We start from the raw sequence: 13702 nt of genomic DNA on the forward strand, positions 1-13702 counted from the left end.
TCGTTGACCGGTTGATACTAGTATACGGCGGGTATCGCGCGCGCGATACCGTGTAAGGTCGCCCGGGGTATCGCCCCGCCCATGATTAGCCGTCCGTCGCCATGGCTACCGCCAATCCGGCGCGGGCGTATCCCGTGAGCCCCGTATAGGTTACAGTGCGGGCACTGCAGTGATTGATACTCGGGTGGGGATTTCCACAAACAAAAACGCGTTCGGTAGCCGCTCAACCACACCTATCTGCGCGTCACCGCACCGCCACCGCGTATACCGGTGCTATGATAATGTTTTCGTTGACTTTGCCGCCACACCCCCACACGGCCCGCAGAATCGCCCCCTCCCCTCCGTCCGCAGCCGCACTCGCACCGTCCGATATAATATTATCATCATCATCGCCGTCGTCATCGTTATTATTACTATACCTCTATATACGTTATTATTTATTATTATTATTATTATTATTAAATAAATCACACTACCCGTTTCGCTTGCTGCCGCGGATACGGCCAAGAGGATAAATCTTATCTTGTGTGTATATACATATGTACATAAATAGGTGTACTATATGCGGCAAACTCGTCGCTTTTTTTTCTCTTGCACAGCTCGTTTATTTTTATTCACACAGCACAAGACGGTATACACTCACCTAGTATCTATATACACCGCATAATAATATTATTAGTGTAAATTGTAAAAGGCGTCTGATGTTGTTATGACAAAATATTTAGGTACGTTTTCTTTGTACATTCGCCAGCTCGAGATATAGTAGGTACTATAGCTCGAGTAATAGTATTTAAACGCTCGTCGACATCGGTGTTTAGAACCATTTTGGAAATTAAATAAGAAAAACAAGAGATATAAGGTTTTGTACCCATCGAGTGGCGAGTGTGCTTTTTAATTTTATGTTATTTTTTTAGTTTTATGTGAAAATATTTAAAACCATTAATTTTTTTTTATTTTTAGTCGGCGATTGAATTTAAAGTATAAAAAATTGTATACGGTATTATACGCGAGCCTTTTAGTGGACCCCGCCACACCCGCCTATTTATTTAAGGAGTCATGTATAGGCAATTTAAGCTAACCTAGCTCGACAATTTTAAGGCATAATGATCGAAAGGTCGATACTTTATCTGTGACGCGATTTTTGATAATTCTAGCTAAAATGGAATTTGTTTACTTCTTTACTAGATTATGTTTGGGGGGGGGGCAGTATTTTTGTAATTAAAAAAGTTATAATTGAAAATGTTTGAATATCAAACCGCGATTTTTTTACATCAACAATTTATCATAACTTAGTAAAATAGCCAAAAAAGTTCTATGAAACAACTCGTAATATACGTATATGTTTATACAATTGAAATGTAGAACGTAAACCGGACCATCCTAATAGTAGTCAAAATGTCTACAGGCTTTTTAGTCTAAAAGGTCCAACAAAACGGTCTGCTTTCAGTCCCATAAAGCCTTCTATTAAAACCCTTAGGTTATTTTTTTTTTAATTTAGCGATCTGTTACACTATACTAAAATAGTGGTTTTGTGGGTAAATCAGTAATTTGAAAAATCAAAACTGTTTGTATATTTTATTACATAAAAGAAGAAAAACTAATTGCGAGCTAACCGGTTTATCTGAACATAATATGTCCACACTATTTTGTCGGCAAAATATTATGTTCGCAAAACATGTGATAACATTGAATAGGTATTTTTCATTATAATAAAAATATTAATAAGTCAAGCACTAAAAGAAGAAGATACCTAAACATATGATTCTGATTTCAGTAGTCAGTACATAGTAGTATTTGCTTTAAATATGTTCACAAATTTGTTTTTCATAAAAAGTACCCAACATACTGTCATACACAATATTATTATGTACCGTAGTAGTCAAATTAAATATCAGCAGATAATGTATGTAACAACGCGACGCTTTGCAAGCAGAGTTGGGTATTTTTTTTTTTTAAGTTAAAATAGATAAAAGTTAAATTGATAAATAACCATTTTAATCCTGATACAAAGTTAACTTTTTAATCATGATTATATTAATCTAATAATAACAAATAAAATAAGTCACGAATAATAATTAAAAAATATTATTTATATAATGCCCAACTCTGTTTGCAAGATATATAACCCGGGCGTATTGTGTAGGCAATTCAAATGCTCGTGGGATAAAAACGCCTAATTTCAAATAAGTTTTTACAAAATAATTGCAATTTTATAGTGTTTATTTTTGAAAAAATTTGTATTTATGACAATATTCAAATTTTAAACTCTTTTAGTGTTTACTAGAGCTTTATCAACTTTTAAAACTCAAATTTTTACATATATATTTATTTGGATTTTTAAATTAAAAATAATGTAATAAAATGTTAACTGGTCGATATAACTGGTTTTGAATAATTATTTTTAACGCTTCTTTAATCATACGGTGACTCAGGTAAAAAATGTACATAGGCACACTTAATTTAAGTGGGACCGAAAAATCAGGTGACTAACGGAGGGTTTAAGTTAAAAAATTTAGGACGGGAGGTGAAGTGCGGGAAATGTGGGCAGATCAAAATAACTCCAAAGTTAATAAAGCTCTGTAAAAATGCTAAAAAAGATGAAAATTTGAATATTGTATATAGCATTAACAGAAATATTAAAAAACAAAAATACAAAATTTCATATATTTTAAGAGAAAACTGGTTGGGCGTTAAAAGGATCACTCGGTAGATCTTATTATTTTTGAGAAATAATCCTATATGTACTTGCAACGTGCAAGTACCATTAGGTAATACATATTTTCTAAATAGTATTTTGACTAAGTGTACGTCAGTGTACAACTACCGAATATTATAATAGTTAATGTCTATATATGGTGGTTGTTTCTTTTGTTTTACCTATTTAAAAAGATAAATAAATTAAATAATTCATATTACTTCTACCTGTTGTACATCATAAATCCAGAAATCCGTTTTTTTGTAATATTTTTAAATGAAGAACAGCAAAAACAAAAAACAAAATCTGGTAGGTAATTTTTTGGATAAGGATTGACAAAAAAAAATAAATTAACAAAACCTTTAGTTTTTAACTAGTCAATGCCCAGTTTTGTTTTTTAAAACACATTTTTAATATGAAATGAAATACAACTTTTTATTATTAAATACCAAATACTAGAGTCTAGACGTTACAAAAAATGTTTTAGTACTTAAATAAACAGTAGTAGAAAATTACCAAAGTGGACCCATTTGTGCACGGAAGCTTTATTAGGCTATGTTAGGCCGCTTTCAAATTGTATAAGTGTTTCCCAGTGCTGGGATGGTTATATGTGAAACTACCGTTTTTCCCCTGTGCCCTTCATCTATATTTCCTTAAAATATGTATAAAAAACTAATGTAATTATTAAGTCATTTTTACTAATTAGAGCTAATTAACTTAGGGCAAGGGATGTTGAAGTGTGATGTTATCAGTCCGTACTCAGCCATACTAAATAAATATACTTAACACTGCTGTTCTGAGAATTATCATTTTTTTTTTTATTTCTTTGGTCAACTATGGTCCATGTAGACTGGGTACTGAAGGACGACCTCTTTAGTCTTCACTGTACCTAGTCTATGGTTAGCGTAACAAACGAAATAGATACCACTTTGTTTTAATTTTTTATATTTTGCCGATATAATAGATAGTGTTCTGTGTTTTGAACTCGTTCTATTAAAAAAAAAGTACATTGGAGAATATAATTATATTTTAGAAAAAAAAACAGCAGGGTGCCCTCGAAAATGTTCTTTATTAAACATTTTTATTTGTGTTTAAAGTATAATTTCGACTTAAACACCATATTTTAATCTAAGCAACGTAATTTTGCTATGTTGCCAATTCGTTAGACTGAGACAATACATTCGGGCGTCACGTTCTACGAAGTCCCTAAAAATATGTGTTCCTTTAAGTCTGATGCCTTGGTGTTGGTACTCCCCTAAACCCCCGCTAATTTCGTCCCTGCATCGTAACACACGTTTTCATCAGGGTTGCTGATTCCGAATTTGGCACCAGTTTTTCAATTTTACCTTTTACTTATAGGGAGGGGCACGGTAAGGTATCAATTTATTGACTAACCAATAAAAAAAAATATAATATATATTTAAATAAAAAAACCAGTACAGTGGGGTCGGGGAGGTCACAGGTCTATAGAAATTATGATGAAAGTGATAAAATCACTTTTAAATAAACGCATCGATGCAAATCTGTGAATAGTAGGTTCAATTTTGAAACCAGTAGATACAGTAAGAAAGTATTATACTTAAGCGGTAAGTGAGTAGTAGTAGTACTGGCGTACATAGGATACAAGTATAACCCTATATATAGGGTTGATCGTCAGTCTATAAACATGTTTTGCTATAGTTACCCATAAACTGTAAATAACAATATAATGGAAATATTTTCATTACCTTTGGAATCCTATCCACCCACTTATTAAGGAGTAAAGTCAGGCCCGTATTTAAGGGAGGGCTCGGAGGGGCAGTTGTCCCTACTAGCGGCATGTCTTAGGGGCGGCAAAATTTTTTAAGCAAAATTAATTTAAAAAATGTAATTAAAAAAAATCAACCCATTTTATGTAATGTTTTTTTTAATTTGTATTTTAGAAAAATGTTACGAACCACTAGCTGTATTATTGTCTACAATCGACAAAATAATAATAATAATAAACGGATAATAAAAATGTTCCAAAAAAAATATATTTTTAGCAATTGGTTGACAGATTTTACCCAATAAAAATACTTTTTTTTACATATAAGCGAATGCGATGAACATTTTCTAAGTATTTAAGATATTATAATAAGTATTAAAGATTTAGGTAAAATATGTACCTAAAAGTATTGAAAAAAAAAAATAATTTTCAAAATATTTTTTTGGGGGGCGGCAAATTTTATGTTGCCCCTGGCGGCAATTTTCGTAAATACGGGCCTGAGTAAAGTAAGTGTTGTAAGTATTGTGTTTATTACCTATTATTATCATTACATATTTTGTCCTAGGTTTTATACTTTTACTTTTATATTCTTTAGTTATAGTTGTTTGTTTTGAAAATAATATTATTTAAATTATACCTACAAATATATACTAATCAATTATATTATTTTAACTTACTAATTACTATCAGTTATACATTGACTACATATTTTATAACGATAGCATATATTAAAAATCGATGCATTGTGCTATGATAATTTTAAATAAAACTATCATTATTCTTAAACATTGTTTACGCGGCTCAGATAACTATGGCGCATTTAGGTGTTAATCTGAAAATACATCTCTTTATTTGATACCAATTCTAAATTAGATTCTTATTTTCAGTTATCTCATTAAACAACTTCTAAACTATAACTCAAAAAGTAAAACAAAATACATAAACATGTTAACCGAGTCATAATAAAATTTAAAAGAAATAATTAATAATTTCTGTGTGCAATGTTAAATGTATTGTAAAATGTAATGTATAATATAAGTTCATTTCTTAATACTATTTTTAGTACATTTATTTTTGAAATTCTGGCTTTAGCAAGCTAAAATATGAAAATTGTTTTTATACATATAATAATGTATAATGGTAATTTATATCAATGTTAAGAATAATAGAATAACTATATATTGTTAGGAAGTTAACATTTATTAATAAACTTTATAATAAAAATGTTAGATTACATCTAGTAATAGTTTTTCATATTAATGTTGTTACTGAAAAACTAATTTAAGTTCTTCCAATGTTATACAAAGAAAAGAATTTACAATAATGCACATATGAATTATGAACAAAATTATTGAGTTGCTTAAAAAAAATAAAAATCCTTAAGATCAGACATTGTTAACTATTACAGAACTCCCTTGTTCAGTTTTCTTTTCTTCAGCTTGTTTATCAGGCATTTCTGTTGGTTCCATAAATCCACCTCTTACTTGTATATTGTGCTTAGTTTTGAAGTCGTTGATTTCAGTACCTTTTTTAGTAAGTTGTTCGTTTAAAGTTTTCACGATTTTACTCATCTAAAATGTTTAAAATACATATTATGTACTACTCAAATGGAAAAGAGCTTTACTATTAATACTATAAGAAGTATTAATCATATTATAGTAACATTATTTTAAATTGTCTGTAAAAATGTATATAAATTTATTTATAGAAATTATTCATTACCTATTAAAATCAAATCATCCAAGAACAGAAGTTTAATCAATTTATTAACTATTTATTTTTAAAAAAGCATTAAGTTATTGTAATAGTATAGTCAATACGTGCAGCACAAATGTCAAGACTTGAAAAAATAAGGGGACTAGCATTCTTGAATTATGATGAAATTAAAGTTACAGAAATTAATTTATATCTACGCCTTAATACCAAGTAACTATGTATTAAAAATAACCAAGTGAAAAATTATGTTTAAATCATTTACTTCATCAAAATAGGTCATTTAAACATGTTTTTGCACATAGTCACTTTTTAACACTTTTGTGTTTTTAGTCACTTTTGGCATGATGGCGATATGCTCTACCTATTAACATAAAATCTGCTTATATAAAGGCAGATATAAAAAACTCCATTGAAAAAATATATATTCACGAGTGTGATAAGTTATATTTGATTTTGTTGTTTCACACGAAATCCCAATCTAAAATGCAAACACATGGGAATGAAAAGAAAGAATGTGAAAATAGTTTTACTGTTATAATGTAAAGTATCAAAAATCAGTGGTATTATAGACATATTTTGGATTGTTCAATTATCCCAGTTAATTTACATATTTCGTCTTGGACAGTGTAAGAGGTAATAAAAAATGAATTAGTAAAATTAAACAAACCTCTCCTCTGTTTTTGATAAGGGTTGGTAGTACATCGCTAATTTGTCTTTCCACTAATACCCCACCAATCATTCGGAAACACTTCCTTTTGCCATCCAATTTGTTAAGAGTTTCAATAACAACACTGAAAAAAAATAATTATACATTAAAGTATTAGGTACAGAGGTAACAAATGTTTTGGATGAATAAACAATAAGTACTTGTGTTCGTTCAAATCAAGTTCGATTTCAGATAACTTCGTAGCTAGTTGTCTTTGTTCTAATCTTAAGGCATTAAAAGTGCTTTGAATGATTTCTTCTTCGGTGGGTTTTTTATTTCTACCTAATTTTTCCATAACGAAGTTTGATCTTAACGTTTATTGGTATAATTTAATTAACAGTTCTTAACGTCAGAAATAAGTAAGTGCATACGTTCAATTCACATTAAAAATAAATTTAATATACTTTATTTAAAGTTCAGAGTTCTTAAACTTAGTTGAAAACGAACAAATATGTTCTTCTCTGATATCATGCAGCATTTGCTAGTCAAAACTCAAACTACTCTTCGGAAGACTTGATAAAATTATTTTGAATGAAATTGTTATAGGTTATGTGGTTAGCGGTTACTACCTTCTATCGTTATCACTAACCAAATCGACCATAACCGGCTGATAACTTTTGATAAATTTTTTATGATAAAAATCCGAGGCTCGGTTGAAAGGGCTTAAAATGTACTTAGCTTTGAGCACAGAAGTATTTTTATTTATTTAACATATAATTCATAACATTGGGCAATTTCCATTATAGTTTACAACAAATAATACCTAAGCTCATAAAAAGTGTTTTATTCATATTTTTTAATTTAGTGTCTTTTAAAAGCATTGTTAAACCAGGATGTCGTGTAGTCTTAGAAGATTTTATCAAAAAGTAAACACCTACATTTTTCACGAATATAACTTGAATTTTAATTTACATATTTAACTTAATTCCTCTATAAATAACTGAAATAAATTTATAACATGTAATATTAATAATGTTCATAATTTATATATGTATAATATATTATATATATTTTTTTGTATCCAGTTTCAAATCAGACGTATAGCTCAATTGAACTACAGCAATGCAGCAAAGGAACCAAACAAACGGATAGAACTACCAAAACGCAAGGAAAACGATGTTGGTAAACGAGGTCCTATTACCTGGAAGAACCTTATGATAACAGGTGTTTTGGGATCTGGCATGATTGCATACTTATTGTATTTAAAAGAAGAACAAAATGAAAGTAATCAATTACAGTGGATTAATAAAATAATATACTTCATAGACTATTGCCTTAGGTTATTTTATGGTCTCATTATCCATTTGAAACATGTTAATACTTAAATAAGCAAGTGAGAAATAAGTAAGTTTTAAACTGGAAGTTTAAAAGTTACAAAATATTTATACAAAGTAAAAACACCAACTTTTTCGATTTTAAAAAATATTATTTTATATTAATTCGTTGAAAAGAAGTCTAGGTATTAATTTTATAAGGTATTTAGCAGGTTTGCACGTCTTCACAATTCTATTCATCATAATTTTATAGATATTGAATACGATTTTAAGTGCACAATAAGTTTCACAGGAGTAAATTTTTACTCCACAATAGTGGTCAACGGGTTAATTTGTCCCGGACCACAAAAATCTGAAATTTGATACTGTAAAGGCCATTTTTGATAGGCCAAACTGGTACAATTAACAATCTAAAATTGTTTTAAATATTGAATTGAACTGATTTCTTTCTCATGCATAAAATTATTGAAAATAAGATATTCCTCGTTATTCACGGTTAAAATTAACTCATGAGTCATTAGATAAATCCTAGGTTACATATTTTTATTTTGAATTAATTTTCAAAAATATAACTATGTAGTTAGATTAGTTCAAGCATATTATTATCTAACCAATATTTAACAACTTCATTTTAATTTTAAAAGCAATTTTGTATGTATAAATTTAATTCAAATTACATTTTTTTGTTTTTTTTTTTTAGAACAAAGGCGCGAAAGAAAAAAACAATTGGGCAAGGCTAAAATCGGTGGTCCTTTTGAACTAGTTGATGGATCGAACAATATTGTAAATAGTGAACAGTTTTTGGGTAAATGGATGCTTATATATTTTGGATTCAGCCATTGTCCTGATATATGTCCCGATGAATTAGAAAAAATGGCCCTAGTTATTGACAATCTTGGTAAGCAAATGTAATTACCTTTGATATTTAATCATTCAAATATTGTGTAGAGGCCGTGGCAGAATGGCTAAAAACACATGTTTCAGTTCCCGATTTGTCTTTCGGATAGTCGTGCAATTTTTATTTATAAACTATTATTTAAATAGCTGAAATGGTTCTATGATGAAATATTGTCTTAAATCAATATGAGTTGACAACAAAAAAAAACTTTATTGAAGAATTGTCCCAAATCAGGGGTTTAATCATTGTTTTTTTTTTTTAGAAAAGCAAGAAATGAATACCGGCATCCAAGGTATATTTATTACAGTTGATCCGGAAAGAGACAGTCCTAAAATTGTAGAAAAGTATATTAAAGAATTTTCTCCAAAATTCATTGGTTTAAGTGGAACTTCCGAACAAATCCAAAATGTTTGCAAAAAGTACCGAGTATATTATAGTCCAGGAAAAAAAGACTTGGACAATGATTACATAGTGAGTGCAGATTGAGTGAAACCTGTCTTAAGTTGAACACTGAATAAAACGAAAGATTGTACTAAGCAGAAATTGTGTATGGTCCCGTGCGATTCTGTCTCAAGACAGGTTTCACTGATTTCTTTAAAAAAAAAAAATGAGTTTTCAATCGATTTTGTAAATATATTTTACAGGTCGATCATACCATCATAATGTATTTGGTCAATCCAGAAGGCGAATTCATTGATTACTTTGGACAAAATAAAACCGCCGAAGAAATAGTCGAACATATATTAATGCACATGTTTAAGTTCAAACAAGAAAAAGGATCATTGCTGACTAATACTATGAACAAGATCAATGCATTGACTAACAAAACGAACATTTTTTAAAAATCAATTTTTTTTTTTTTATATATATATTATAATCCTAGTATAATAACATTAGCTTTTTCTGTATCCTACATCTGTCTGTTATCGTTGATAAATAATAATAAAAAAAAACAACGCTATAAAAGCTTATTGCTTCATTATTTTGAATAATGCTTCCCTTTGCTTCCATTTTATACAAATCCTTGGAAGAAAAAAATACTTTGTTTACATCGCGTTAAGCCACGCCCAGGGACTAAAAGGTCATTGATTATTATTTATTATTTATTTTCCTCAAAAATCTGGAATTTATAACAATTGTAAATGACAAAATAATAATATTTGTATTTTGTTTTCCATTCAATTGGGAAAATACCCTCTGATTGACATATTGTAATTTTTTTTTATTTAACAGTTTATTTAAATCCGTTATTTTATAATATTAATCATATTATGCATTGTTACTGCACATAGTATGCGTTTCCGCTTGTAAACAAAAGGTGTATTGATTGGAGTTTCGTATTTTGTTTTATGTAATATATTAATCTCGAAGGTAAAGTATTAAATATTAATTTATAATAATTATTGATAATGTCACTAGTATTTTCAAAATGGTCGATAATATTAAATGCGCAAGATGAAAAACCAATTTTCAAAGATAAAATCGTACGTTGAATTTCACTTAGTACTCTGTAACTGCGCATTATTGGCTATAAACTTAAATTGTATAAACCGCATAGTTTATGTGCCATTATTAGTTTACTCTCTGATGATTAAAATGCGAATTACCCGAGTTTATTAATGATTTACTGAAGTTTAGAACAGATTAAGGTAAAATACCTATACACTTTTATGTATAATATATATACGTTGTGTTAGTATGTTACTAGACAGTATAGTAGCTAAGTGAACAGATTTGACTGCAGCTCTATCCAATTGTAATATCAATAATAACTTTAAAAAATAATAATACTCTAAGCAATTTATTTATATATTGATTCTTTTTTTTAAACTACTTATTCAACGATATTACTATAGACTAAAATAATTTTTATTTATAAAATTATTACTCAAAAGATAATTTTAAGAAAAAATGTTTACAACTGAACTTTTATGTGTCCAAATGTCGACTCAAATTTTCACTGGTACATCTAGTTATATTCCAAATCACATCCATAGTTACAATTCGCATATATAAAAACTATAAATTCTACAGAAATTCTGAATTGAGAAAAAAATAGAAAAATAAGTTTCCTATTATTAATTACTCGGACATATTAACACACTGACCACCAAATGGTGTTTCTTACAACATTGGTGGTAATGTAAATACTAAGGCGCTTGAAAACATTTTGGAAGAATGAGCCCCTTATTTCCACCATTAATAATTGATTAGCCATTTATTAAATTTATATATAATATAATATTTAATATTTAATAATGATCTAAAATCGCAGGGATGAAAGGGAAAAAGGATCTAGAATCGGATACTCCAGACAATGTGTGCCGCGATTTCATGCGCAATGTTTGCAATAGAGGCAAATCTTGCAAATTCTTTCATCCTCCGATAGAAGAGGATAAGCGTAAATATGTATTTTGCCACGACTTTCAAAATGGCAAGTGCAGTCGCCATGACTGTCGGTTCATTCATTGTTCTCGAGAGGATGAGGAATACTATAATCAAACCGGACGCATGGCACCGGATGTTCTGAGAACCTTAGAAATGAGCGGCGCGCCCTCTTCTGAGGACATACCTATTTGCAAAGACTACTTGAAAGGCAATTGCCATCGCAGTCAAGCGCATTGTAAATTCCGACATGTAGATCAACCGCATGACATACCCGTTAGAGGTCCTAGTGGTCCTTATAACGCACCACAACCACCAACAATGCCACCTAACTTCGGCAACGAACCGTTTCGCAGGCGTTTTGAATATGATGAAGAACCCGATCCCAAGCGCAGGCGCTATGATTTCGACAACAGAATGCCGCTAGGGCGTCCGTTCCCAAGTCGCGACATGGAATTTGCTGCTGCTCCGCCCGGGTCTACGCAACAACAACCTTACTGGTTGTTGCAAGACGAAGTGGAGATGTTGCGCAAGCGCGTGGCCGAATTGAAAAAGCGTAATGAGGAACTGCAGGCAACTAACGAATTTTTGTTGGAACAAAACGCACAGCTGCGCATTAATGAACAAGCGCCCCTGCGCAGCACCCAGCAAATGGTGAGCGCTATACGCACCGTGACCACAGTCCCAGTCAGCTTGGCGGCGGTGGCTGCGGCCGGCACGCCCGTGTCCATAGCTACCGTCTCCATGGCTCCGATTCAGATACCACCTGTTGTATCTGGATCTGGCCCGCCGCCCCTGCCGCAGTCGACTAACTCGCAGCCTTTGGTATCTTATCCTATTGGCAGATCAACATCGGCCCAACACTATATCCAACCGTAGGTATGTTCCTACCATTTAGTTTTTCTGTTTTCACTCACAAGTCTCGAATTGCTTTTACATTTTTACAACATTTATTAACATGTTGTGACTCCTATCATAATTATAATTTTACCTTTTGTGGACATCTTTTAGTTTGATCATTCCAGAAATTTCATTATTTTTGCAAAACCTTTTTGAAGGGATTTTATATATGCGGCAATTTAGAATATCTATTTCATCTTGGCAGGGGCGTGGGCATGGCAGTCAAAATTTGCCCAGATGAAATGGACTGATTAAATTATTCCTAATTATTGACATTAATTGTTATAAACTTACACTTGTATGTTTGTATTGTTTCAGTTCATGAACAATGAGAATGGGAACATTACTAATAGAGATTTGACATTAACAAAACAAAGAATGTATGATTTATATTTCAATAGGAACGTATTATAATTTTTTTCTTTTTTAACTCCTTTATCACCCGTTTTATGTAAACTTATAAAATAAAATAATGTGAGTTGTAAAATTAATAGAAGTACATCAAATTTTTGACAACAGATAAACTAAATTTCATGATAATTGTATTTTTTTTTTTTTTTTAATTGCTATTATTATTAAAATACAGTACGGCATATTAGTAGATACGAAAATATAGCTTTAAATACTATTTAAATTGTATAAATATATTGTACGTATAAACAGATTTAATATCTCATTTTATGTAATTAATATTAAGAGATACTGGCTTTGCAGTAGTGTGTTTTACTTAATTGACTCAGAATTTTTCTTATTGACTAGTCAGTAAATTGGTTATAAGAGGTAGATAAAAAGTTAAGTTATTAAATTGCAAAACTTACTTATGGTCAAAAGTAGATAAAAATTTTACAATATTAAACTTATATTAGCGCAAGCTATGTTGTGCAAATAGTTAAGGTACTGCAAAAGTACACTCAACTCATCATCATCGTCGTCCTCTCAAATGACTTTCCTTATTTTGTCACTGGAGCCTATCATAATTATTTTCATTCGAAACAGACCTATGATTCCGTTCAAGGATATGCAAAAAAAATCTGTCAGTTACTTCTCGGTGTAAGAAATAAATTGAATTGTAACTTTATATCATTAATAAACTATCCAACATCATTACCTATGTTCTATTTTATTTTTAATTAATTCATACATTTTTAAGGTGTGATCTTTTTCCTTAACATACGCACCAGGGTTTTAAATATTCACTTTTTTGATATTTTTAAACTGGCACCCTCTCAATTTTTTTGTTATCTGTAAAAACATAAGTATGCCAAAGTTCAACTGAATTGAACGATAAAAACATTAATTTTGCAAAGCCTTTGAAATACCAAACATAGTGCCCAAATGGTTAAGTAATAAAAATATTAAAATCGATGATTTAAATCAAAAT

General features: G+C 30.2%; 3 protein-coding genes across 5 annotated transcripts; 2 read left to right on the forward strand and 1 right to left on the reverse strand.

The window, feature by feature from the left end:
- Positions 1-5641: 5641 nt before the first annotated feature.
- LOC126845891 (prefoldin subunit 2) lies at positions 5642-7361 on the reverse strand. The gene is made up of 3 exons (XM_050584883.1): positions 7026-7361; positions 6826-6949; positions 5642-6013 (listed from the first exon to the last, which is right to left on the reverse strand). The coding sequence occupies exons 1-3, from the start codon at positions 7157-7159 to the stop codon at positions 5828-5830; spliced, it is 444 nt and encodes a 147-aa protein (XP_050440840.1). The 5' UTR covers positions 7160-7361; the 3' UTR covers positions 5642-5827.
- A 149-nt stretch (positions 7362-7510) lies between these two features.
- On the forward strand, positions 7511-9961 carry LOC126845890 (protein SCO1 homolog, mitochondrial). The gene is made up of 5 exons (XM_050584882.1): positions 7511-7730; positions 7890-8088; positions 8839-9036; positions 9299-9507; positions 9681-9961. The coding sequence occupies exons 1-5, from the start codon at positions 7698-7700 to the stop codon at positions 9876-9878; spliced, it is 837 nt and encodes a 278-aa protein (XP_050440839.1). The 5' UTR covers positions 7511-7697; the 3' UTR covers positions 9879-9961.
- Positions 9962-10144: 183 nt separating this feature from the next.
- On the forward strand, positions 10145-13428 carry LOC126845889 (zinc finger CCCH domain-containing protein 10-like). Of its 3 annotated transcripts, none has more exons than XM_050584880.1 (3): positions 10145-10407; positions 11312-12300; positions 12640-13428. In XM_050584880.1, the coding sequence occupies exon 2, from the start codon at positions 11314-11316 to the stop codon at positions 12298-12300; it is 987 nt and encodes a 328-aa protein (XP_050440837.1). In that variant the 5' UTR covers positions 10145-10407; positions 11312-11313; the 3' UTR covers positions 12640-13428. The 3 variants fall into 3 exon arrangements, with proteins under 3 accessions (XP_050440837.1, XP_050440836.1, XP_050440838.1); XM_050584879.1 differs by having other exon boundaries at positions 11312-12296; XM_050584881.1 differs by having other exon boundaries at positions 11312-12075.
- Positions 13429-13702: the final 274 nt, after the last annotated feature.

Source organism: Adelges cooleyi, unplaced genomic scaffold (assembly GCF_023614345.1).
Source record: "Adelges cooleyi isolate 19-005CV unplaced genomic scaffold, UGA_ACOO_1.1 ACOO_flye_CR_arks_rails_tigmint_CR_PRNA_8, whole genome shotgun sequence".
In the NCBI taxonomy this organism is placed as follows: Eukaryota; Metazoa; Arthropoda; class Insecta; order Hemiptera; family Adelgidae; genus Adelges; species Adelges cooleyi.

What these genes read in the sequence shown, in the direction of transcription:
- LOC126845891 (XM_050584883.1), bottom strand. Translation starts at nt 7,159, where the DNA reads ATGGAAAAATTAGGTAGAAATAAAAAACCCACCGAAGAAGAAATCATT. An exon ending in CTTGATTTGAACGAACACAA is followed by an intron (nt 6,950 to 7,025) that starts GTACTTATTGTT and finishes ATTTTTTTTCAG; the next exon opens with TGTTGTTATTGAAACTCTTA. An exon ending in TTATCAAAAACAGAGGAGAG is followed by an intron (nt 6,014 to 6,825) that starts GTTTGTTTAATT and finishes TAAACATTTTAG; the next exon opens with ATGAGTAAAATCGTGAAAAC.
- LOC126845890 (XM_050584882.1), top strand. Translation starts at nt 7,698, where the DNA reads ATGTCGTGTAGTCTTAGAAGATTTTATCAAAAA. An exon ending in CCTAGTTATTGACAATCTTG is followed by an intron (nt 9,037 to 9,298) that starts GTAAGCAAATGT and finishes TTTTTTTTTTAG; the next exon opens with AAAAGCAAGAAATGAATACC. An exon ending in ACTTGGACAATGATTACATA is followed by an intron (nt 9,508 to 9,680) that starts GTGAGTGCAGAT and finishes TATATTTTACAG; the next exon opens with GTCGATCATACCATCATAAT.
- LOC126845889 (XM_050584879.1), top strand. Translation starts at nt 11,314, where the DNA reads ATGAAAGGGAAAAAGGATCTAGAATCGGATACTCCAGACAATGTGTGC.